Source organism: Pantherophis guttatus, chromosome 6 (assembly GCF_059756535.1).
Source record: "Pantherophis guttatus breed Tessera chromosome 6, ASM5975653v1, whole genome shotgun sequence".
Classification (NCBI taxonomy): Eukaryota; Metazoa; Chordata; class Lepidosauria; order Squamata; family Colubridae; genus Pantherophis; species Pantherophis guttatus.
This window is the reverse complement of record NC_142068.1, coordinates 55,262,236-55,287,034: the sequence shown is the minus strand read 5'-3', so window position 1 is coordinate 55,287,034 and position 24,799 is coordinate 55,262,236. Positions and strand designations below refer to the sequence as shown.

The following is a 24,799-nucleotide window of genomic DNA, read 5'->3' as shown; positions in this document are numbered from 1 at the left end:
ACTGTATTACATTGAGATTAACTCTCCTACCCATAAATTAACTTCTTTTCTTCTCCATGAGATGGGGTTTTTTATCATTAATCAGTGTACATTCTCAAAAAGACTGGTATGCAAGCAAATAAGCACCATATCCCCTCACTTGATCATTAATTATGTACAATAATTTATATAAAAATTGAAATACCAGTGTTTATTGTGCCACAAAGTTTGAAGTAGTTTACGATACTCTAATAATCTATAACGTTAATGTTGTGATAGATGGATATGGGGTACATCCTTTTGTACTTCTTGTTTCTCTAAGGACCTAGAAAGGCTGTTTTATCCTGTTGAAAGATTTTGTTTTCTCATGATTCAGGTGGAATGTGTTCAGGTGGAATCAGTTTCAAAGAGGATTTATTCTGTGGATTACATCATTAAGAAATAAATCAGCAATGTTGACATAATCAGGTTTTGCTTCTGGGTGGGTTGAATTTAAATAATTCATCAGCTGATTTAAACATTTAGAAACCCTCCAGTATTTCATTATTCCTGTAAATTATTTGGAAAATAAATATCCAGTGGAAAATAGATCTGTTTATAAAATTAAGAACTATTTTTTTTTTTATTTGATTTATATGCCGCCCTTCTCCGGAGACTCAGGGCAGCTTACAATGCATTAAGCAATAGCCTTCATACTTTTGTATATTTTATACAAAGTCAGCTTATTGACCCCACAATCTGGGTCCTCATTTTACCTACCTTAGAAAAGAGGGAAGGCTGAGTCAACCTTGAGCCTGGTGAGATTTGAACTTGCAGTAATTGCAGGCAGTTGATGTTAATAACAGTGCTTTAGTCTACTGCGCTACCAGGGTTCTCTTTTGACCATAACATATCACGGAAAAGCAGCAATTCATTAATACCGTGATCATGGTTTATGATGTTGTCTCATAGAAGGTTTAAGACAACCTTGAAGCCTTGTTCACTCCTGATCAGTAAAAGTCTGTTAAAGTTACTAGAGATAACAACATATCTATTTTAACCTTAATTTTTTTAAAAAATTACTTTTACTTTGAACAATCTTAATTTTTAGTCCATTATGTTCTAGAACTTGATTTGTTTTCGTTTTTTCTTTCTCTTCTCATAAAATTCTTCACAGCTCTTTTGTAAATCCACCACAGAAAAATTATCCAGATCATACTTTTGATTTTCTTATTTATATATCCCTTTTGATTATTAAGACATCAGCGGTTTTATTTGTATGTCCAATATAGCATCTCTTTCCATATCATTCATGTAGCCTATTATTTTTAAATCCACTTTCAAATCAGTCTCAATCTTGCCTGATAATGCTTATTCTCTTCCGAAGCATCTTTTAAACACAGTCATAGAATGGCAGATTCCTAAAATTAATTCTTGGTCTATTGTTCTAAAATATATTTTAATAATATAGTTTGCTCCATTCTATCATCAAGTGTAAATATTGAATCAAGTGTAAATATTCTCCTTTAATTGTAATTTTTAGTTCCTCTTGGTTCCCTCTAGTGTTCAACCTCAAAGTTTCATCCTGTTGTGTTTTTTAAAGAGAATTCGAAACAAAAGTATTTTCCCATGGAAGAATTCTTATAATTAATTCCAAAATAATTTTAAAAAATCTTTATGGACTCTTAATCTGTAACTTTCCAAAATCAAGTTTCTAATTACCCTTTTACTGTTTATTCCAAGAGAAAACAATTGTCCTTGAACTTTTATTTAAAACTTCTTTCACTAAGGATTGAAGGAAACTCACCCATTGCTGTACAACCTATTGATCCAAAGATTCCTAATAGCTGAAAAGCAGTTAATAAGCCATTTCTGAAAGTCGGTACAAAAGGAAGTTTGCAAACCTTTTCAAAGGCGCTGGCCATAGTTTGAGCAAAAAGTTAACTACACTCTCAGCTCCCAGACCTCCAAACTGCTGGTCTTTTGGTCTCCTCATGACGAGCACTTTGACAATCACAAGTCCTCTCCTTGTCCAGAGAGAAATTACAAAGAGCCATTTCTTCATTCCACCACAGCCATCTCTATTTTTTCCTCATAAATCCTAGTTATCCTTATTTTCTCTTCCCTCAGCTCCTCATAATGCAAAGGACTTGACTGAATGATGATTATATTGGGAACATTAAGTGATAATCATACCATGGTGTTAATAATTCTCATTCTAAGCCATGATTTTTTCAGAATGTGAAATGTGCTATGACATCAAAACTCAAGCTCCATCCGTTACATACAAAAAAGGGTAGAGTTTGTGTCATTTTGTATTTCATAATTTGTCTTCCCTGGCGTGTCAACACAGGCAATGAGTTCCAGAGCCTTTGAAATACAGAATTGTTCTTTTTAAAATAATATATAATTTTATTGGAACTTTTAAAAAGAAGGGACATCTAATCCTCAATTGATCCTCACCCAGAAGCAGAAATACATTATTATTCAAGCCTGTGAGAGTGTCCACAGTTCACTGACTTTGTTTTATATTTATGATAAAACTATCTATTTTTAACATGCTTGTTTTGGGGGGCTTAGAAATAATAAATTCTGGCATCCATGTGAACTCCATTTTAACAGTGATGAAGAGAAAAAATATCCTATTTGTGAAAAAAACACTGTTCGCAAAATGTGTTGATGGTTGTATACAATGGCATATCCTGGCATCGTAACTTTTTTTAATGTGTAGGAAAAAAATGTGTCCTACATGATTTTATAGTCCAGTGATGGCAAACCTTTTCGGTACTGAGTGCCCAAACCAGAACATATGCGTGTGCGCTGGAGCGCCCGAAACCTGAAGACCAGCTGGCCGGTGCACATGTGCATGCCGACTAGCTCGTGTTCATGTTTCCGGCATGCGCACTGTCCAGCTGTTCTTCGGGTTTCCAGCACTCCGGCGCATGCAAAGACCAGCTGGCCAGCACGCATGCACACACTGGAAACCAGAAGAACAGATGGCAATGGCACGTGTGCCCACCTCACCATCACGGGTATTATCTAAAATAATAAGGACAGGGATGAAATCTGACACTGGAAGTAGAAAGGAGAAGATAGAAAGAATTTGCTTCCTTTCTTATCATTTAATTCAATTTTTCTCTGTAACAAGAAAGATTCCATATGTACGATGTAAATAATAGAGTTAGTTTTAAACTATAGTGACTATCTTTAACTTGGTTACTTACAGTGCCCTTTTCATTATAGGTTCCTTAGTAAATACTTGGCAGACATTGTGTTTAAAATCCTTACAGTGAACATTTACATGCAGAAAGCTCAAATGCTGTTATCTGCTTTTTGTAATTGTAAAGAAAAATGCTTATAATCCAGACAGCCATGACCTTCTTGTATAGGAATTTTGCTCCTTTCATAATAAGATTGCATATTATTGATTCAGACATATCAATGCACTGTATTAATAATAAGCTTCACAATAACTCTTCATTTAGATGCATTAATGGTTTTTAAGTTACTTTATAATAGCTGGTCCATTAATATGTAATATCTTTCTAAATGGACTGAAAAACCTGCACTTACAGAAAGGTTCTTATGTGTAGACTAATCTATATTGGAAAAAAAATGAAAAACACCTGCTACACAGTATAACCATAATTAATATAACATTCCATAGTTTCAACTGTCATATGCAGGAATCAATAAGCTTAGGGTACGAGTGTGTTTATCTTTAGAAATTTGAATCTATCACCTGCCAAACATAATGGGAAATTTAACTTATCAGAGAAAAAGGCCAAGGTAGATATCAGGAGTAAAGCATTCTAATATTTTTAACTATTTTCAGGGAAACCGATGTAATATGTTATATGTTTCACTTATTCTGTAACCTATTCTAATTCAAATAGGATAATTTTCTGATGGTCTTTCATTCAACTACTAACTAGTACTAACCAGTCTGACCTTGTTTAGCTTTTCAGAATCAAGAAAGATCAGCTAGATAGAGGAATCTGCATTACATAGCAAGAATCTCTCTCTTCAGTAAATAATTACGGTAAATTGCTGATATCAGGAAATCCTGAAGAAAATGAGCATAGATTTGTGGGTTAAATGCTTTGTGTAGAAACTCCAGGCATTTTTTTTTTTGAAGAGTTCCTGAAAGAGTTCCTGTCACCTCTCCTCTCCCCTCCTCTCCTCCCTTCTCCTATCCTCTCCCCTCCCCTCCCCCTCCCTATTTAAAATCAGATTTAGTTTTGCTTCAGTTACATTGCCCTCTAAGAATGTGCAAGCAGAAAAGCAGGCTGTGCTTCCGCTTGGAGTTCACCCAAATCTAAGCAATTGGTATGGTCTGTGTGACCACAATGAAGTATCTGTTAGGTAGAATAGTATAGGAATCAAAATCTATTACTCACTTCTGTCTCTTTCCCCATCTAGAAACAGGAGATTGGAAAGTAATAGGGAGCATTTTTCAAAGCAATGCATAGATTTTTTTTTCCAGTAAATAAATACATATACAAGTATCTGATTTTGGATTTTGTTAATGACATAATATTGAAGGATGGTATGAATCAGCCAGCCTGCTGTGACTGTTATTTTATCTGGTAAATAAACAACACGGGACCATAAATAATGGGCATTTTATTTCTGAGGCAGTAATTTTAAAATGTGTCTCTTCTTTAACCATTTTCTGGATCAATTTTCAGCAATTTAGAAATAATAATAATTATTTGTTGAGTAAAGCATTGGACTATATATGCAATTGCTCCTCTCAGACCAGGGAAGCTGTTAAAAAACAAAAGATCTTAATACATAGCAGATAATAGTTTTACAGCATATATATAATCTTTGTTTGTTTGTTTATTTGACTTCTATGCTGTCTATCTTAAAGACTACGAGACTTACAGTCAAATAATTAAATACCATATAAACATTAAAATCTTAAACAGTGAATAAGAATCATATAGTTAAAAATTCAGATAACATTTGTTTAACTGTTGTGGTCCGTGGTGGCCTGTCGGACAGTGAGGAGGCTAGGGAGAAACATGGGCCAATCCTGAAGTCTGGGGAAGGCTCGGTCGAGGGCTCTGCGTCGGAGGCAGAGATGGGGCCAGGGCCATCTGGGAGTTATGTGCAGACTCCAGAGCCTCCAGAGTCGGACATCAGTGAGGCAGAGGAACAGGAGGAGCCTGTTCCCAGTGTGCGCATGTACAGAACTGCCAGAAGGCAAGAATAGTTAAAACAAAAGGGACGACTTGGGAGTAGGGCTTGGAGATGATTGACCCCTCCCATAAGACATAAAGGAGGAGCAAAGGCACATGGGCCTTTGCAGGAAGCAACTGTTGTTCGTGCTAGCCGGTTTCAAGACTGCAGCTCTGTGTTGATTCTGTATTCCGTGTGGCCTTGCAAAGTTAATTGCCAATTAGGTCTTGGCAGCGTGTCAAGGGAGATAAAGGTGGGTGTTTATCAACCTTATCCCAAAGAACTGTAGCAGACTTCTGTTGGACTCTACAATTATTTGGGACTCATCTCTGAATGAACAGATTGAGAATGAACAGGCTTTGAATGAGCAGAATTCACAGCCGTTGAAATAAAAAGAGGGTTTTTGGGACTCTTTTACTGTATCAGGAAGCTTAGGTCAGAACATTAACCACAAAGAAGAGAAAGAGAGCATGCCTCTTCTGCAGCATAGGTGGGATAGTCTAATTCCATCGGGATGAGCTGGTCCCTCAGATTAAGTATAATTGCTTTACTTTCTGATAATTTATAATAAATTTATATTGTCTTAACACATTGTTCATTAACAAGGTATATATGAAACTACATTAAGTGAAACCAACATTTTGTTGTTGTAAGATTTCTTAAATATGCAGGCAACATCTTTTGGATGTAAACAATTTGAAGTCCTACACCCTGAAACCCAATTTATCTTACAGAGAAAGATGAAATCAAATCATATATTTGATTGTCCGAAGTCCTTTCTGTGTACCTTGGTATCCAATATCCTAACACACTTATCGAATAATTTCTACATGTTCTGAATTTTGTTAAGTACTTTGCATAATTGAAGGTCTACTTCTTTGAAACTTTTTAATTCCTTCACCTAGTATTTCAGTGTTTCCATATAATATATCCCACTGACAACTCAATGCAACAAATGGAAGAAAACTAAGTGCATTTTCTATTCTTGTGCTATTTTAGGGATTGTCTCCACTCCATATTTTATTTGGTCACTTGAGATATTTTCAAAGCAGTCGATGAATTATAGAAGCGGTCTTCTGATATCTGACATATCTGGACTTCTAGGTTGTTCTAAAAGGAAACTGATGTTTCTGTGCAGTCTGCTCAGGTAAATGCAGTTTATTAAATAATCTGATTGACATTTTGTGTGGTTGTGTTTGATAGATGTTTATTGAACAAAATAAGTTGAAACGGCAAAGTCAGTTGCTGCAACAAAACTCAACCCCTGATGAGCAGCTTTCAAAAGCTCTAGATGAAAATGCCAAACTGACTCAAACACTGGAGGAAGAGAGATTGCAACACCAGCAGAAGGTAAGAAGCCTGCTCCCACCTTGGACATTTACTATTTTAGTTTCAGTGCAGTACATCTCCAGCTGATATGTTGGATTAGGCTGAACGCATCTTTCACAGGTAAAATGTTACTAACAAAGCTGAGTGTTTGTTATAGGTAAAAAAAAAGATACATAATTAAGGTTAAGGATCAAATTTTATGTTGTTTTGGAATTCAAGTATTTCTTCATCAGGTCTTCACAATATGTAAATGAGTTAAGCTTGCTCACAATAATGTATGTAAATGAGTCAAGCTTGCTTACTGTAAACATGGCCTTCCATGAACTGAGTAAACCTCTTGCTTTAAAAGCTAGTATGCTGTATATATGGCAGGACATAATCCCAGGGTATACGCTTATCAAGAGTGCAGCCATACTGTTTAAGGTATTTGCAAAACCATTTTTTGGTTCAGAAGGGAGGTTATTTAATTTGAACACTATCTTAAACTGACGAATCAGATTTTACTAAATAAAGAAGCATGCCAGGTGGACTAGTGTCCTGGTCAGTCTGTACATCAGATGCTTAAAACCACCTCCTATTCAGATGCTCAATTCAAGTTTAAATTGTCATATACTTGGACTATATTCTAAAAATGAATCATTTAACAACTCAAGGAAATTAACATGCTTTAATATAAAACTAGGAACTTGCTGCCTATAGTCACTATGCATAGCAAATTAAAATGTCAGACTCTTGGTGTCTGCTTAAAATGGAAAACTATTCTTTTCTGATCATATCCCATAGTCTCTTTAGCAAGATTTCTTGAGAAAAAAAAAGAATTCTAGCATCTGAACTATTTTCTCTGAAAAGCAACTACAGTATATTCCCCAAAGTACATTAAGGTGGAGCCTTCATCCTTTTCTTTTATTAAATTGGCTTTCTGTAAACTGGCAGATCTTTTCACTAATAAGAAAAAAATCTTTCCAAGTGATGTTTACATCTTAAATCTTTACCACTCTGGAAACTTACTATTACATAAAGCTGCACAATAGATGTTAGCTAGTACTTTCCAAACAGTTCCAAATTATAATGCTTTATTTAAATCAAATAATGTTTTTAAAGAATAATATATTGGGTTGTCTTTCCAAACTGCATGCAATTTGACTTTTTCTTCCTCTCTTGAAGTTTTGTTCCTTGCCAACAAATCCCTAGAGAACTTTGAGATCTGGGCCATGTTTGGGAGAACCAAGATGTAGTGGTGGAAGACAAAATAATCTTGACTATTTCACTGATGAAATTAAAAATCATATAAATGATTTTGAATAAATGGCATACATGGACACACTGATTTCAAGGATATTCCCTTAATATTAACTATTACACAATAAAATTTAAAACGATTAAATTCTGTGTCAAAAATTAAATAATTGGGTTTTGAGGAACGTTTAGTTCAGTGGTAATCCTGTCATTCATATGTTAGATATTCATTGTGATTTTATATTTGTCAATATTAGATTAAAGAATTGGAAGAACAATTATGTAATGAAGTTTTGCACAAGGAAATCAAGTCCCTTAAACAACAACTAGAACTTCTAGAAGAAGAAAAAAAAGAATTAGAGGAAAAGTGTCAGAGTGCTGAAGAACAAATTAAAAACTTAAAGCATTTAGGTAAGCTAAATAAATAAATAATTTTAGATATTTAAAACATCATATTGATGATGTTCTAAATATTATTAACATATTCTTAACAGAATTTAGCTATTTGTCCATAGCATTAATTTACCTTGTTATTTCCTAAAAAGCAGTCTTCAATGTAATGGTGGTTGTTAGGCTACATTTGCAGCCAAAACATCAAGACTCTTCACTAAATGTTGGTACATTGCTGTTATTTAACCAGATTGAGTTAATTGCATTTTGCTCCCATTGAAATCAATGATATTTACCGTCGATTACATATGATCAACTCCTTTAGTTTTAGTGGAACGGAAGTAAAATTTGCCTGGTTTTGAATTGGATATGTTTTGACATATAATTGTGATTTATTATAGCATCCAGTGAAAAAGAAAACTTCTGTAGTACCTGACTAGGAACACTTCAGAAGTGAAAGCCATGAAGAGGTTTAAAAAGTATAAAATAATATTTGTCCTTGGAAATTATGAATATATATTTTTTAAAAAAAAATATTTAGAACTTCACAGTTAGTTGGAAAGCATGGATGTGAAGGTTTTGTTCCCCCCTGTTGTTTTATGAGCCTTCATATGATTGACATTTAAAAAAATAAATGCTTTGTCAAAGGCTATGCAGAAGAAATTAACTTTGCAACTCCCATGGGTGTTAATGGCTAAAATCCATGGGAACTGTGTAGCTAATTCCCTGCACTTCAGGCTAAACATTTACCCCTCACTATCTAACTGTTGAAGCTGTCTGACTTGCTGGCTATTATTTGTCCAGTTTATAGGCTAAAACAAGACAGCAGAAGCACTGACAAAACCACTTAAAATACATACAGTATGAGTCAACTACTGTGATTTAGTTGTTACCAAAGAATTATTTACCAGGATGGTGCCTGACCAGCTTACAGCATCGTACCTATTAAGTGCTAAAAACTGTAATTTACTACTCTTTATCTAAGATTGCCATTTCTTAATAAATTCAAAATACAGTTACCAGCAGGGGAAGTACTGTTTAACTATCCTAAAGCAGCTGGATTATGTGGATGGAAAATGTCAAAAGAAAAACATACAAATGCCTTTGTGCAAGGTCCTAAAACTCTAGTGATGTGTGTTAAATTAATCGCAGGCTAGTAAGGTTACTGGAAAACCTATGGAAATTTCTAAGGAGACTCGCCCAGGCACTACTGCAGGATTTGAAATAAATTACTTGAATGTGTGTACTGACTGTATTGCAGCATGATGGCATTTCATAATGACTTCGCAATTCAGTTATGATCTGAACACCAAAAATAGTGATTGTTGAGCAAATCAAAAACTGGGTAGAAAAAAACTAGTAATGATTCTTTGGAGGGTTTTTTTAAAAGTACTATTTAAGGAGTTATTTAAGATTGAAGCAGACTGTTATAAAATATGAGTACACAAAATCAAATCAGTACTAAGCTTTGTCATTTTAAGAATCAAAGCTGTTGCTTCTGTCTTATTATCCTATCAGGTGTTCTAGAATTATCTTCAAATTCAGCAGTGTAGTTTAGCAGAAGGTGATACAATAGTAAAAAATGACATGGAGGTCTCCAGATTTTAAGTCAGTGCATTGCTTTGGATTGAAAGTGCTTTAAAGCAAGAAGAGGCTTCACTCATCACCTTTCTTCAGTGTCTGTTCCAGGATCATAGTGTGTCTATATATACAGAACTGGGTAAAAGCCTATGATGGGAAACATTTAGCACTCTAATTTCTAGAGATGCTTGGTAAAAAAAAAGTCCACTTTTAACATCAATTAACCCACTAATTAGTAAATGGTTTTATTTTACAAAAAAATGATTTTATTTTACCTTTTTATTTAGCATTTTTAAATACCTATATGTACATAAGTACTTTTAAGTGAAGATTCAGTTCTCTCTTTATACAGTTGATGAGCTTGAAAAACGAGTACATCGGTCAGAAAATCCAGTACCACCTCCACCTCCACCCCTCCCACCTCCACTTCCTCCTCCTCCTAATCCAATAAAGTAAGTACCATGCACATTGCATTTTAAACTCATTGCCTAGGCTTAAGTGTTTATTATTCTGAATTGGAAGTGTAAGAAGAATCATAGGAATGTAAGTGTGATGTGTAATGTGACTTTTGGTGTCATAGTCAGATCATGTCCTGATTACCATGGAATTCTATTGTGCCACTATCTACTTCAAAGAGGCTGGATCAATTGGATCGTTCTACCCTGGGTGGTTGATGGACCCATATGGATTTAAGAGGGTGCTTTGGTTGTTCCTACTGATCAGCTGCACAGTCCATCTGGAGTTTGGTCACTGCTTGGAATAAGAGAATGACAGAGGCTTTAGATCAAATTGCGCCTATATAACCTTTCCTTTCTCATGGATGCTATTACTTCCCATGGCTCATGGAAGAGCTAAGGCAATTAAAACAAGAGAGATGTCTAGAGTATTGCTGGCATTCTCAGGGTTGTTCCTTTACTTCTTAAGGAAGCCTTGGTAGCTCCTCCAAAAGCTATTGCTGTCCCCCGTTGTACAACCTTCCCTTGTCTATAGCTTCCCCTTCTTGGGGAAGGTAATTTAAGAAGATGGCTACAAAACAGTTTCAGAGAACGTTGAATGAACTGGGTTATCCGGACATTTTGCAGGCAGGATACAGACCAAGATATGGGATAGAAATGGCATTGGTTGTACTTTTGGATGATCTCTATGGTGAGAGCAGAATGGTGGTTATGCATCCATCCTTGCTTTACTTGATCTCTCAGCAGATTTTGATACCATTGACCATGGTGTCCTTATGGATCAACTCAGAAGATTGGGGGGTGGGCAGCACAGTGTTATGCTAGTTCACTTCCTTCTCCAGGCTTGATTCAAATCTGTGGTTATTGGGGAAGAGAGATTCTGCCCACGGCCCCTACTGATTACACTGTAGTGCAATACTGTAGTTAAAGTAATAATCAGTTAAAAGTTTGGGTGGCATTATTACCTATATCATTATAAACTTTCGTTGCAGTCAGCTAGATGTTCAAACTGGATTTGGCATTTTTATACACCTATCGAGTCTTTCCAAAGGACCTAGAATAGGCAGATGTGGAGGTTTTATGGTGTTAGAACAGGAGTGTCAAACTCACGGCCCATGGGTTAAATGCATCATGCGCTGGCCACGCCCACCCTTGGTTTAGCGAAGGGGAAAGAAGTCATGATACATCATGTGAACACAATGTGACAACACGAATTTGACACTCCTGTGTTAGAAGTATCATTGCAGGATGTAAACTGTTACAAGTAAAGACACCTTTTTCAATGGACTGATGGTGATTTTGTCAATGCCGATAGTATTCAAGTAGTGCTCCAATTGTTTTGGGGTTGCATCCAAGTACCTATTACTGTTGATACTACCTTTGCTTTCTTTTTCCACAGTCATTCTATTTCTATTTGCAGGTATTTGTATTTTGTTATCTTCTCCAGTTCCTTCTCTTCTCCCCTCCTGCCTCCAGGTACTGCCATATCCACTATCCAGATTTTTTTTTTTTGTCTTTCTTATCAACCGTTGTTAAGCCTGGCATGTTATGCAGCAAGTGTCTATCAGTTTGAATTCTAAAATCCCAGAGCACTTTAGCTTCTTCATTTTCTATTATTTTCTCTATTTTATGATCCCGCCAGTTCTTGCTTGAAGGCAAATGGTATTTCTTGCAGGTCTTCCAATGCATTGTTTTTGCTGCTTTGTCATGCCATTGTTTATAATCAGCCTATGCATTCTTCTTGCAGCAGCTAAGCAGGTGTCTACTATTTCTTCAGCTTCTTTGCAAAGGCAACACATGCTATTACTACAGCTGCTCTTTTAAAAGATAATACCAATTTTGAGGCAAAAGACTATGTACCAATACAGGGTAAAAAAATTCCCAGAAGAAATACAATTCAGTGCATCTTCTGCAGTGAAAATACAGTCAAAGTTACCTCATCCTATTGAAGTAACAGCTTACTATTATAGTTAATGAAAATTTGACATGTTCTCCCATGTCAGCTATGGTAATGAAATTGACGTGTTTCAATGCTAGCTTGATAAGTATGTGCTTTCAATAAATACTATGGAGTCCTTGGTGTTCTCTGACCTTGGTTGTTTGCTTGCAGACGTTTCATTACCCAACTAGATAACATCATTATCTTCTATTGGAATAAACACTATGTATAGATTTAAGTGAAAGAATCAAGTTATTTTCCCATCAGTTTCCTTCACGGTTCAGTCTTGGCCTTGCTTTTAAATCACTTCAGCCATCTACTAATAGATACTAATTATTTAACAGTTCTTTTATGTGCATCTTTCTGATTCTTAAATCAATCTGGACTTTCATGTACTTAATATTCGAGTCTTTTTATTCCACACAAAACCTTGTCCTTTAATTATTCCAAGGCCAATGCTGGTATTGTCTTTTTACTTTTAGTTTCTTTTGAATTTTTCTGTACCCAGATCAAGTGGCTATCAGCTGAGCCTTTTTCTAGGACTGCCATTTCAGAAATCAAATCAATAATACAATTGCAAATTATAACATTAAAAATAGCAAAGCATGGACTTTTAAAAGATGCATTTTATATCATTCAGTGAATATATATTAATGGTATTTCAATTTAGACTGTACTACAGTACATAGTTATAGTTGCTTCTGAAACCTCACATAACAAGTTTTTTCATGGCGTTTTCTAAAAAGACCTTTTCTGGTCTTCACTAGGCTACAGAGACAATCTTGCAGTTAAATACCCCCAGCGGCCCCCAACCAGGGACCGGTTCCGTGGTGAGAGGTTTTTCCGCAGATTGGAGGGTACATAGTTTTGCATGCTGCCTGCATCCCACAAGTGGGGCTTCACTTGTTTGCACGGCCCAGTTTCTGGCATGCCACAGACAGGTGCCAGTCCATGGACCGGGGGTTGGGGACCCTTGCTCTAGTTAGCAGATATAACAGAGTAAGTAGGTGTGTCAGAATTCACCTCTGTACAAGAAGCTTGTATACTATCCATACTATGCCAAAATAAAGTGGCAAATAGCTGCCAATCCTCCAGAATTTTTCTGAAGACCCCTTGGCCATCTTCTCCCTTGTGCAACATCTTCAGGGGACCTGGGCCAACATCTGAGCAGTTCTGAGTCTTTGGGGAGTCTTCATTTTAAAGAATTGTAGCACTGTCAGTGGAAAGGCTATGGACAATGCTGAATGGTCTTAAGAAGAAGAACAAGGCTTTCTTCTAGTAATCCACATCTAAAATTGAGACAATGGGGCAGCTTGTCCAGCACTGCCTATGGGTACCCAAGAAAATCAAAGATGCTCATTTCATCTATCTCTGAGGAAGTGAAACAGGCCATTATCCAGCCTTGATGGTAAAAGACATTTCTATGGGAAAAGATCCACTTGAATACTTTGCAGCCTGGCATCCAAAAACACAGATTCCATATGTATTCCAGTGAAGGACACCTCCTTAACATTAGTGCTTCCAAGGATTGAGAAAAGAAATGTGAATCCAAAAAAGGAATTTGAAAAATTGTTTAGAGTTGGAGACCAAGGCTATGCTCTTTTTGGCTTTCTTCTTTCTCCAGAACAAAAACTTTGAGTTTGGTTGGGCTGTTAAAGACAGCCTATCTTTTCAAGTGGTGGCTTCATTCCAATGCCCCCAAACTCTTCATTTTCATAAAGTAGTGGTATTAACTTAGCAAATTTGGGGGTTTTGTGGATTTGATTCTTTCAATGAGAATGGAATCTTTGTGACCAGAAAAATTCATTGCTGCACTGATCAGGACAAAAGAGTCAAAGGGATTTTCCCATGCAAGGAAGATCAGTCAATATATATTGCTCCTTTATAAGGTTGTGTCTTATAAGACTGGTGAAAATGTGTTCAGCTGAAGCCTGGTGAACTTGATAGGATGCCTTTAAACTGAATCCTGGGGTGGTTAAAGATGAAAACTCTGAAGTAAGACTCTCAGATAAAGGGCATGTATTTTAGAAGGAAGTGAGAGAGTTACTATAAATAGAAGCTAATCAACCATTCAATGAAAAATCAGTAAAAAATATTAGGTCACAGAATTCCTCTTATTCAGTATATAAACACTAATGGGTAGAATATTGAAGATAAGCAAAGCAGACTTCGGTAGCCCTATAATTCAGTCACTTTCCAATTCTTTGTGACTGAATGAACATCATTTTCTCAGGTTCGTCTGTCAGTAACTGCTTCTTTGAATTTTGGTAATTTCATACGTATGTCTTCCGTGGTAGTTTTTAATCTCCTTGCCTTCTGTTGGCCTTTTTTCAGTTGCCTTTAATTTTTACAAACATCAGTGCTTCCTTCAGTACTTTTGTGTTAGCATTAGGTGTTTGAAATATTAAGTTGTAATTTCATTATTAGTGTCTCCAAAGAGTAGTCTCCTGGTTTTTCTTGCAGTCCATGATATTCTCAACAATTTTCTCCAACACAGCAATTCAGAGGCATCATTTTTCTTTGTTCAGCTTTCCTGTTAATTCAACTTTCACAGGCATGTTAAAACTGGGAAAACATAGCCGTGACAATATGTAGCTTTATTGTCAGTGTAAAGTCTCTGTTCTTTAATATTTTGCCTAAATTTGTCATAGTCTTTTTTCCCAAATAGCAGACATTACTTTATTTCCTAGCTACAGTCACTATATCTATGAATTCTTAAGCCCAAGAAGATAAAGTCTTTTTATTGTTTCAATTTCTCTTCTGTCATTTGACACAGAAGGTATTGCCCATTGATATAATTTTAGGTTTTTTTCTCCAAGATTGAGCAGCAGATTAAGTTATTCATTCTTTATGTTGCATTCTGTAACAGGCTTCTTACATTTTTCTCACCTCCAGCCCCACTATGCTATCATCAACTTATTGTTGATGTTTCTTCTGACAACTTTTGATTTCTATTTCTATTTCTTCCATTGCAGCATTTTTCATAATATATTTTGCATATATGGTAAATAAATGTGTACAACCTTGCAACACTCCCAATTTTGAATCATTTAGTTGCTCCATATATCACTGGAGCTGTTGCTGTCTGATCATCATTCAAAAGGGAAATACCATGGGTGTAATGAAAATCAAATAGGATAATATCCATGGTTGAAAAAGAGAGATAGAAGCTGATAGAAAATAAGTAAGAATGCCTCTGTATGTTAAAAGTAACCACACCTGCACAAAATTCAAGTGAGTGAATTTGGCAACATTATAGAGAATATATAGGTTAAAAAAGTGAATGACAAATGAAAGCAGTGCTACTGTTAGTGCTAACTGTTATGTATGTAGATTTTGGGCGGGCAGTTTGAATTAACTGACCGTCAGCTGATTGGCTGACCACCACAGCTGCAAGGTATATAAAGGGAGCTGTTTCCCCTGGTCAGTAGCTGGGTTCTCACCCTACAACAAAGAGCTGTTGTCACTCACTGCCTGGCTTGCTGTATCCTCATTCACCCAACTTAACATTGGCGGACGAAGGTGGGATTTTGAGGCCAGAAGTCACGGAAAGAGCTGAAGCCATGAGCCGATGAGAGAGCTACAACCCCGAATCCAGTCAGGCGAGCGAGCGGAGTACTTGGAGAATCTACTGACGATGTCTGCCTAAGTACTGCCAGTGCCTTTCAACCCAACGGAAGAGAAGTGGAGATCCTACATGTCCCGCTTCGAATGCTTCCTGGTGGCCAGCGACCTACAGGGGCTACCCGATGTACGGAAGAAAGCCCTGTTCCTGAGCCATTGTGGACCCAAGGTGTTCGATATGGCAGAGGCCCTGTCGGAACCGAACTCGGTCCACACCATCTCGTGGCAGACGCTTCAGACGCTGCTGAAGGATCATTATGCCCCAACGCCATCAAAGTACGTCCAACGGTTTGACTTCCGGCAACGGCTGCAGTATGAGGGAGAATCGATCAGCGAGTACGTCGCTGCCCTGCGCAAGGTCGCAAACCAGTGCGAGTACTGAGACCTCAATGAAATGCTGCTAGAGCAACTAATCTGTGGAGTGAGAGATATTCTTTTGCAGAGGAAGTTGCTCGCAAAGACAAATCTCACACTACACATCGCACTGGACGAGGCAAGAGCTCACAAATCCTCATCCAAGGCAGCCGAGAGACTACAGGGGATGACGCAGAGCAGAACGGCACAGAAGTCAGCCCCGGTTCACCAGGAAACCGTAGGCACAGGGAGAGAGTTGGAGTTGGACGAGGAGGTCTGCCGGACCGAACAGTACCAGCAGGACCGGCGAGGCCAGCGAGATGCCTATGCAAGTTGTGGGGGACCCCATCCGTGCCAGACCTGCAAGTTCCGAGATGCCATTTGCCGGCAATGCAAGCGGAAGGGGCACATTATCAGAGTCTGCAGAACGAAGCAGAACCCCCATTACAAGCCACGGAGCAATGTTAGCCAATCAGAGACGGCGCAGCGGACGAGAACCAATCCAAAGGGTGGCTACAGGAAGAGCGCGAAATCTGAGAATCTTGAGGCCTGCACCATCCGAATCGGCCGGACCTGCATATCCCCCGGGGAGAAGACCTACACGACGGTCGACATTGAGGGGCATGGGTGCGTAATGGAGATTGACACCGGATCCCCAATTACCATCATGTCCTGGGACAAGCTAAAGAAAGCCGTCCCCAGCATCCAGAGACGGCAACTACGGCACCAGCGGCTGGGACTGCGCGATTACCAGGGGAACCGCATCCCCGTGGAAGGAATTGGTGAGTTCCAGGTGGAGTATGGGGAATTCCGGGAGAAGCTTCCCCTCACCGTGGTCAGCGGAAAGCTCCCAAGCCGCCTGGGCATGGACTGGTTCAGAGCCCTGATCATGGGATTCACCGGAGTCCGCAACGTGCGAAGCACCCTGAAGGATGACCTGATGCAGGAGTTCCAGGACGTGTTCGACGAGAGGCTCGGCAAGTATGTGGGGACCCCTATATCATTCAATCTCAACCCCAATATTGCCCCCATCCGGCTGAAACCCAGGAGGGTACCCTTCACCCTAAAGCCCAAGATCGATGTGGAATTGGACAAATTGATAAAGCAGGGGGTGTTAGTGCCAGTCGATCATGCCCGCTGGGAGACCCCAATTGTGACCCCCGTTAAGCCGGACAGGTCTGTGTGCATCTGCGCAGACTATAAGTGTACGACAGAGCCCTTACCCGGTTCCGATCGTACATCATCTGCTGCATTCCCTAGGACCAGGCAAGATCTTTGCTAAACTTGATCTTGCGCAGGCGTACCAGCAACTGCCGGTAGATGCCGCTACCGCAGAGGCACAAACTATAGTAACGCATAGAGGTGCCTTCAAGTGTACCAGACTCCAATTCGGAGTCAGCATAGCTCCAGGACTGTTCCAGAGCACCATGGAGCATCTGTTACAGGGGATCCCTGGGGTGGTCCCGTATTTTGATGACATGCTCGTCACCGCAGAAGACGAACAGCAGCTAGGGGAGAGACTGAGACAAGTCCTAGGGAAGTTCAGGAGTGCAGGACTCTGGGTCAAACGCAACAAGTGCATGATCGCAGTCCCTTCCGTGGAATTCTTGGGGTACCGGATAGACGGAATCGGCATACACCCCACAGAGAGCAAGATTAGGGCAATCCGAGAGGCCCCCACCGCCAAAGACAAAGCGGAACTACAAGCGTTCCTGGGACTATTGAACTTTTACACAATTTTTCTAAGGGACAAGGCAACAGTAGTGGAGCCCCTGCACAGACTTTCAGCCAAAAAGTCCAAATGGGTTTAGGGGAAGGCTGAGGCTACCGCGTTTGCGGCCGTAAAGAAATTCCTGTCGGTCGAGAGTTTTCTAATTCAGTACAACTCTACGCTTCCCCTAGTGCTAGTCTGTGACGCGTCCCCCTTTGGCGTGGGGGCCATCCTGAGCCATAGACTATCGAATGGTCTAGAGGCACCCATCGCCTATTACTCCCAGACTCTTTCAAGCGCTGAACGGAACTACAGTCAACTTGACAAAGAGGCCCTGCCAGCTGTCTCAGGAGTCAAGAAGTTCCACGAATACCTGTTCGGCAGAGACTTCGAACTCATCACAGACCATTGCCCCCTTCTGGGTCTCATCGCAGGGGACCGACCCACCCCAGCAGTCCTATCTCCCAGGATGACACGCTGGGCCATCTTCCTGGCAGCATACTCCTATCGGCTGGAACATCGACCAGGGGTGAGCATGGGCAACGCCGACGCCCTCAGCCGTTGCCCGTTACTGGACAGGATAGAGTACCCCACACACGGAGTTCCAGTCCTGCTAATTGACGTCTTGGACTCGGAGCCCATCACTTCAGCAGAGGTGGCGAGGGCTTCAACCAGAGACCACGTGATTAGGAAAGTCACGAGTTGGGTCACGAGGGGGTGGCCGGAAAAGACTGAGGGCGGGGAATTCAAACACTTCGCTAACAAAAAGGGCAAGCTGACAATGCAAGGGGGTTGTCTTTTGTGGGGTGATCGGGTTATTGTTCCCTTGTGCCTAAGGGAAAAAGTTTTAAAGCTATTGCATGAGGGGCACCCCGGGATTGTGAGGATGAAGGGGTTAGCTAGGAGTTATGTATGGTGGCCCCTAATGGATAAAGATATCACTGAGTGGGTGGGGAAGTGCCAACCCTGCCAGGAGTCTAGGCCAGACCCCCCCACAGCACTGGTCAGGGAATGGGAACGGCCCCAGGGTCCCTCGCCCAGGATCCACATAGACTTCACTGGCCCATTCCATGGGCAGATATTTATGGTCATCGTGGACGCTTTCTCGAAGTGGTTGGAGATCAGACTCATGAAAACCAGTACCACCAACGCCGTCATTAGGGAGCTAAGGCAGTTGTTCACCACCCATGGTCTACCGGACACCTTAGTCTCAGATAACGGGCTCCAGTTCATGGCCACGCAGTTTGAGGGATACCTAGCAGAGTTGGGGATCAGACACGTACTCTCCGCCCCGTTTCATCCGGCTAGCAATGGATTGGTGGAGAGATTTGTGAAAACGGCTAAGGAAGCCATCTCAGGCCTAGGCCCCATGGACTGGCAGGAAAGGATAGACAAATTCTTAATGGCCCAAAACGCCACACCATGCACCGCCACAGGCAGGAGCCCGGTGGAACTTCTAATGGGGAGAAAGCTCCAAGGAGTCCTAGACAGGCTACACCCCAGTTATTCCCCGGACAACTTCAGAGGGGCAGAGAAAATGCTTAGGGAGTTCACACTAGGAACGCCAGTGTTAGCTAGAAATTACGGGAACGGGCCCCTCTGGGAAACCGGGACAATCACGGAGGTAACCGGACCCAAATCTTATAGAGTAGACATGGGAGAGGGGAGGATTTGGCGCCGACACATTGATCAGTTATGGAAGCGTTGGGCCGCCGACACAGCCGACATCTTCGACATGCCCTGGTCACCTGAGAGACTTTGTATGCTAATGCCACCCCAAGTGACTTCTGGGAGGGGAGGAGTGTTATGTATGTATATTTTGGGCAGGCAGTTTGAATTAACTGACCGTCAGCTGATTGGCTGACCACCACAGCTGCAAGGTATATAAAGGGAGCTGTTTCCCCTGGTCAGTCGCTGGGTTCTCACCCTACAATAAAGGGCTGTTGTCACTCACTGCCTGGCTTGCTGCGTCCTCATTCACCCAACTTAACACCAACTATTGGCTAATCTACCAAGAAGCAGATGTGAATGTTTTATATTCCTGTTTAAAGAAGCATGCAGTAGTAGTGATGGGTAACTAATTATCCTGACCCAAGCTTGGAAACAAACTTTCTTTGGTATGAAAATTCCTGACTTGCTGAAAACTTTCTTCCTCAGGACATAGCAGTGGAACAGCTATATTTGATTTAATATTAACAAATAGGCAGGACTTGGTTGATGAAGTGGAAGTAACAGTGTTCTTGCTTCAGATAAGTCAGTCATAAATGCTGTCAGGTTTCGTAAGTACACAAGCAAACCTACTGACAAAATAGTAAAAACAGGGAGATAGGAAAAAAATCAAAAATGAGTTAAATCACTTCAGGAAAGTTTTATATGTAGGAAGGATTTCTCTAGATGGAAGTGATAATGGCTACAGACTGCATTATTCTTAATGGGCAATCCCTAGCACATCCTGCTGCTCCCTCCCTTTTATAATCTTATTTTTTATTGTAATTTCCATTTCTATTATTTTAGAAATATTTATCTTTTATGATTTAGTGCTATAAGCTGCCCAGAGTCGCTTCGAAATAAGATAGGTGGCAAAATGTCCATTATCTTATCCAGTATATATATATATATAATGGGTATTGTATTATTGTCATTGGATCAAAGCTTGAAGGAATAGTTAAAATATAACTGTCCTAATTATTCAATGTAGAAAACAAAAATGTTGTTCTATTTCAATGTAAACAGCATGACACTGTAACACAGATTAAGTTTTATGCTTTGAAGGAATTCTGACAGTTCTAAAGTTCTACTTATCTTCTAAATGTTGCAGGCAGCTGGGAATGTTTCAAAATCTCTGGATTTATGTATTCATTACCTGTTCTTTAACATTTTGAATGATACTCAAGGAAACCTGGTTCACATACTTAATAACAATGTTTTCTCCCTTTTAAAAGCCTTTAAAAAAAGAAAAGAAATGAAATGACAACAAACACCTCATATTTTATTAAATATTGACTTGGCAGTGCCTGTTTAAAACTAATATCATGCTTTGGAGATTGAATGGCAAGCATAGATACTGTGAGGGCTTTATTTTCCATTCTCATTTTGTTTGTTTACCAGTAGGCATGTTCCAGCAAACACATACTGTAGAAAGGAGGGACATTATAGAGGTACCCCGCTGGGTAATATTGTTCTCTCAAGAGTAATGTGTCACATTAACATTCTAACCCTTCAATTTTTTATTCTGTGCAAAAGCTTTATTTTGTCACACATGTCACAGTGCCATGTTACCTTTTTAATATTCACATCTTGAGTGTTTTTCACTATGCCTTGACAACAGCAATAACGAAACAAATGATACACAAGCTGTATTTTTAGGAGGTGCGACATTTCTGTCTCAACCTGGCAATGTTTGAACACTTGTTAATAAAAGCACTAGCTGTTTGTGGGTTAATGCCAGTTCTTTTCACAAAGTCATGTCATAGAAACAGGCCCCAATCCCAGAAGTATTTATGTCCTTGTGACAGTGGGACTGAAGGGGGCTAAGGTCCAAAAAGCTCTTTAAGTACTGGGGTCATGTTCAAAAGAAAGCTGTGTGATTGTCTCCATCTTCTCTTTCTGAAAGGTCGCTAATGTCAATGATTCGTAAGAAGTCTCATCCAAACAGCAACTTGACCAAAAAAGAAAAGACCTCCTCTCAGCAACAATCAGGTATAGTGTATTTTAAATGAATCATTTTTGTCACAGCACAATATTGTGCCTTCTAGGCACTTTAAATAAAATAAACCAATTTTAAGAACATTCCTATTCACTGAAAGCCAGTACAAACAAGCGGGGGGAGGGGGGGTTTCTATGAATAATTGTGGTGGTGGGCCCAAAAATGTAAAACAGAACGTTTCTAAATCCCAAGAGAGCAGATTCTGCTGTGAAGTACAGCCTACTAATATACTCAGGCTGAGTTTCTGTGTTTGATTAGTATATGTAACTTTGTTTCTACCTGCTGATTCCTTCAGACTGATTTCTTGTGATGAACAATCAGGTAATCACAGCATCACATTCTGAACATCTTTCTTTCTAGTGCAATTGTGTTATGGCAGACCACAAAATTGCAATTAAAAGCATTCCTATTGTGGGATCCACAATGCAACAACTTGCAATCCTAGGGGCCAGGTGTGACTGCCAAGCTGTCTGGTCTTCCCATATCAAATTGTTTGCCGTATAAAACAATCTGTCCTACTCTTCAGCATGCTAATGTAGTTTCCCAAGCCTTCCTTATATAGATATAGATACAAATATAGATACAGATATCATCTTCCATTCTGATTGGAGAACTGCAGAGTTTTAAGAAACAAGATGGCTACAAAAAGTGTGTTAAAGATTAAATTAACAAAGACCATGTGGACAGAGGGAGGATGGAAGATAGTGTATTCTGGAGAGGATGAAGGAATGGGTAAAGGGACCGACAGAGTAGCGAAAGGAGGGAAGGAGAGAGATTATGTTAGATTTCTGTATCTTTGTACTATTTAGCTTGGTAGTCCTCTGAAATCTTGGCTCAGGATTTCCATTCTTTTGTTTTGGAAAACACTGAATGTTGCCAGGAGCAAAAGACTTCGATAATTTTTCTTACTTCTATTCCTAATTGAATGAAATTCTTCCCTTTCACTAATTAAATTCAAGCACTTGTTTCCTAAGAAATTATATAATTATTTTCCCAGGATTCCAAATGAGCATTTAAATTTTTATATCCTTTTAAGTTACCACTTCTTTGGGTAGGCAGCCAAGGTCGAAAGCATCTCTTGTTTCTTCAAAGAGGATAGTGGTACTGTTACCCAGACTTAACAGGCCTATTCATAGAATAACAGAGATATTGATGAGCTCTGTTTTTTAATAAACAAAAAAAAGCATGGTTCTTTTATATCTTTTTTTTTCTTTTCCCTCCTTCAACAATTAGGACTGAGGTCTGAAGATAAGACAAGATAAGAAGCTATTCTTGTATGTTTTCCTTCTCTGATGGGACAGTTGCAAGGCCCAAGATGCTTACTGGTGTCTTACTTGCTCTCACAGATCAGTAGTATCTTCCCACTAGGTTTCACAGTACCATCAAAACAGAGCAAATTCAACTGCCTACTGTCCCTTTCAGGGCAAGTGGATTGTTTGTGAACAGCTTTTCTTTCCTTTTCTTTCCTTTCCTTTCCTTTTCTTTTCTTTTCTTTTCTTTTCTTTTCCCTTCCTTCCTTCCTTCCTTCCTTCCTTCCTTCCTTCCTTCCTTTCTTTCTTTCTTCCATTTGGACAAGAGCATAAGAATATAAGAGAAAATTATACAACCTGTGGAAGCTTGATTTAGATACAGAAGGGGGTATAATGACTTTCCTACTACTATTCCCTTCAATTATCTTGACACAAAGCAAGATAAAACACACTCTGATCTTCTCCAGTTTGCTGATCTTCTGATAAATAAGGAGGTAAATGGCTGAAACTGAGAAAGTCTCATTCTGTACTCCCACTTCTTCCTGAAGTATCACATAAAGGGAAAAGGTAGCACAAATTAAGATATTCTTGTTTCTCTTTGTAGCAAAAAAGGGAAATAAATATTCAGAGACAGACTTCATCAAATAGAGAACCCAAAATAGATACACATATAGTCAAATCTTTCCATCACTATTACTTCCTTGGAGCCTGGTCAAAAGGAGGAAACTCCCAAGTAGGAAAGAAAAATATAGATTGATAATAACCCTGAGGAAAATTGAATCCATGTCACTGATTCAGAAGGTTTTAAAGATTGATATTCAACTGAGCTCAGAATCTTCATTTTTTTAAAAAAAAGTTTATACCTTTTAGCAATAACGTGATAATTTGTACAGTTCTTGTTTCAAATTCAATATTACTTTGTTTAAAACCAAGTTATTTTATCTACTTTAAATATTTTGAATAATTATACATTGTTGTTAGTTGTGAAGTCGTGTCTGACCCATTGCGACCCAATGGACAACGTTCCTCCAGGCCTTCCTGTCCTCTACCATCCTCTGGAGTCCATTTAAGCTCACACCGACTCCTAATTATATATACAAAAACCATTGATAGGAACATCATTTTATTGCCTGTTCTTCTCTTGTTTTCATTCTATATTCTCCTCAAGAAAATTATAATACACCGGAGTAAATCAACTATTTATGTTCAGTAATCATTTTTCTTCTATAAAATAATTCCTGTGCTGAGAGTCCCAAAGGTATTTTCAGATTCCATATTCTTAATATGACACATCAAACAAATTATTTCTAAAATCTACATTAACCTTAACTTTATCATACAATAGATATCCATACAACCCAAATCTTAAATCTTGGCCTTCTGATTCTAAAAGCCTCCTGTTTCTTAGCAACATCTTTTCTTTCATCCAGACCAAACAGCAGATTGCAAAATATAATTTCAGATCAGGTAAACCCAGTCCTCTTTTCTTCTCTATCTTGTAACACCTTATATTTAACTCATGTTTTTCTCCCCCTGCAACACAAATTTAGACATGTCTTTCTGCCACTGTTTTAAGTGGTACAGTACATCAGATGTCAAAACTGGTATTGTTGGAAATAAAACTAACGTTCTAGACAAGACATTCATCTTAATCACAGTAATTCTCCCCGACAATGGCAATTGTGTTTTCCCCATCTTCACGTCTTCTTAATTTTGTTCCAGATCTTAATGCAATTATTTTGAAATAACATAAAATTCATATTTGTCATACTAATATTCTGAATATTTTATCTTATTCTCAATTTCAAAACCCATTTTATTCTTCAGACTTATGTGATCTGTTGACTTCATATTTTTTGCCAACATCTTTGTCTTTGTTGATCTTAAAACCTGCAAATGCACCAAATTATTTTAATTTTACCATTCAAGTTTCAATTCAAATTTAAGGGGTCCTCTAAGAACAAATATGTGGTCACTTCTAGTTACTGTATATTCAAAGACCTCAGCTTGTAACAATGCATGACACAACCTTATCTGCAAGTAGATACACTTGCTAAATATATTTTTACTTTATTTTGG

General features: G+C 38.8%; 1 protein-coding gene across 1 annotated transcript in view; it reads left to right on the top strand.

Moving 5' to 3' along the window:
• SHTN1 (shootin 1) overlaps positions 1-24,799 on the top strand; it is an 81,842-nt gene that overhangs the window by 40,644 nt on the left and 16,399 nt on the right. Inside the window, exons 9-12 of the mRNA XM_034440227.3 lie at positions 6,349-6,495; positions 7,968-8,121; positions 10,034-10,133; positions 21,378-21,463. Of these exons, the coding sequence (XP_034296118.2) occupies positions 6,349-6,495; positions 7,968-8,121; positions 10,034-10,133; positions 21,378-21,463 (487 nt within the window). The remainder of the gene's footprint in view (positions 1-6,348; positions 6,496-7,967; positions 8,122-10,033; positions 10,134-21,377; positions 21,464-24,799) is intronic.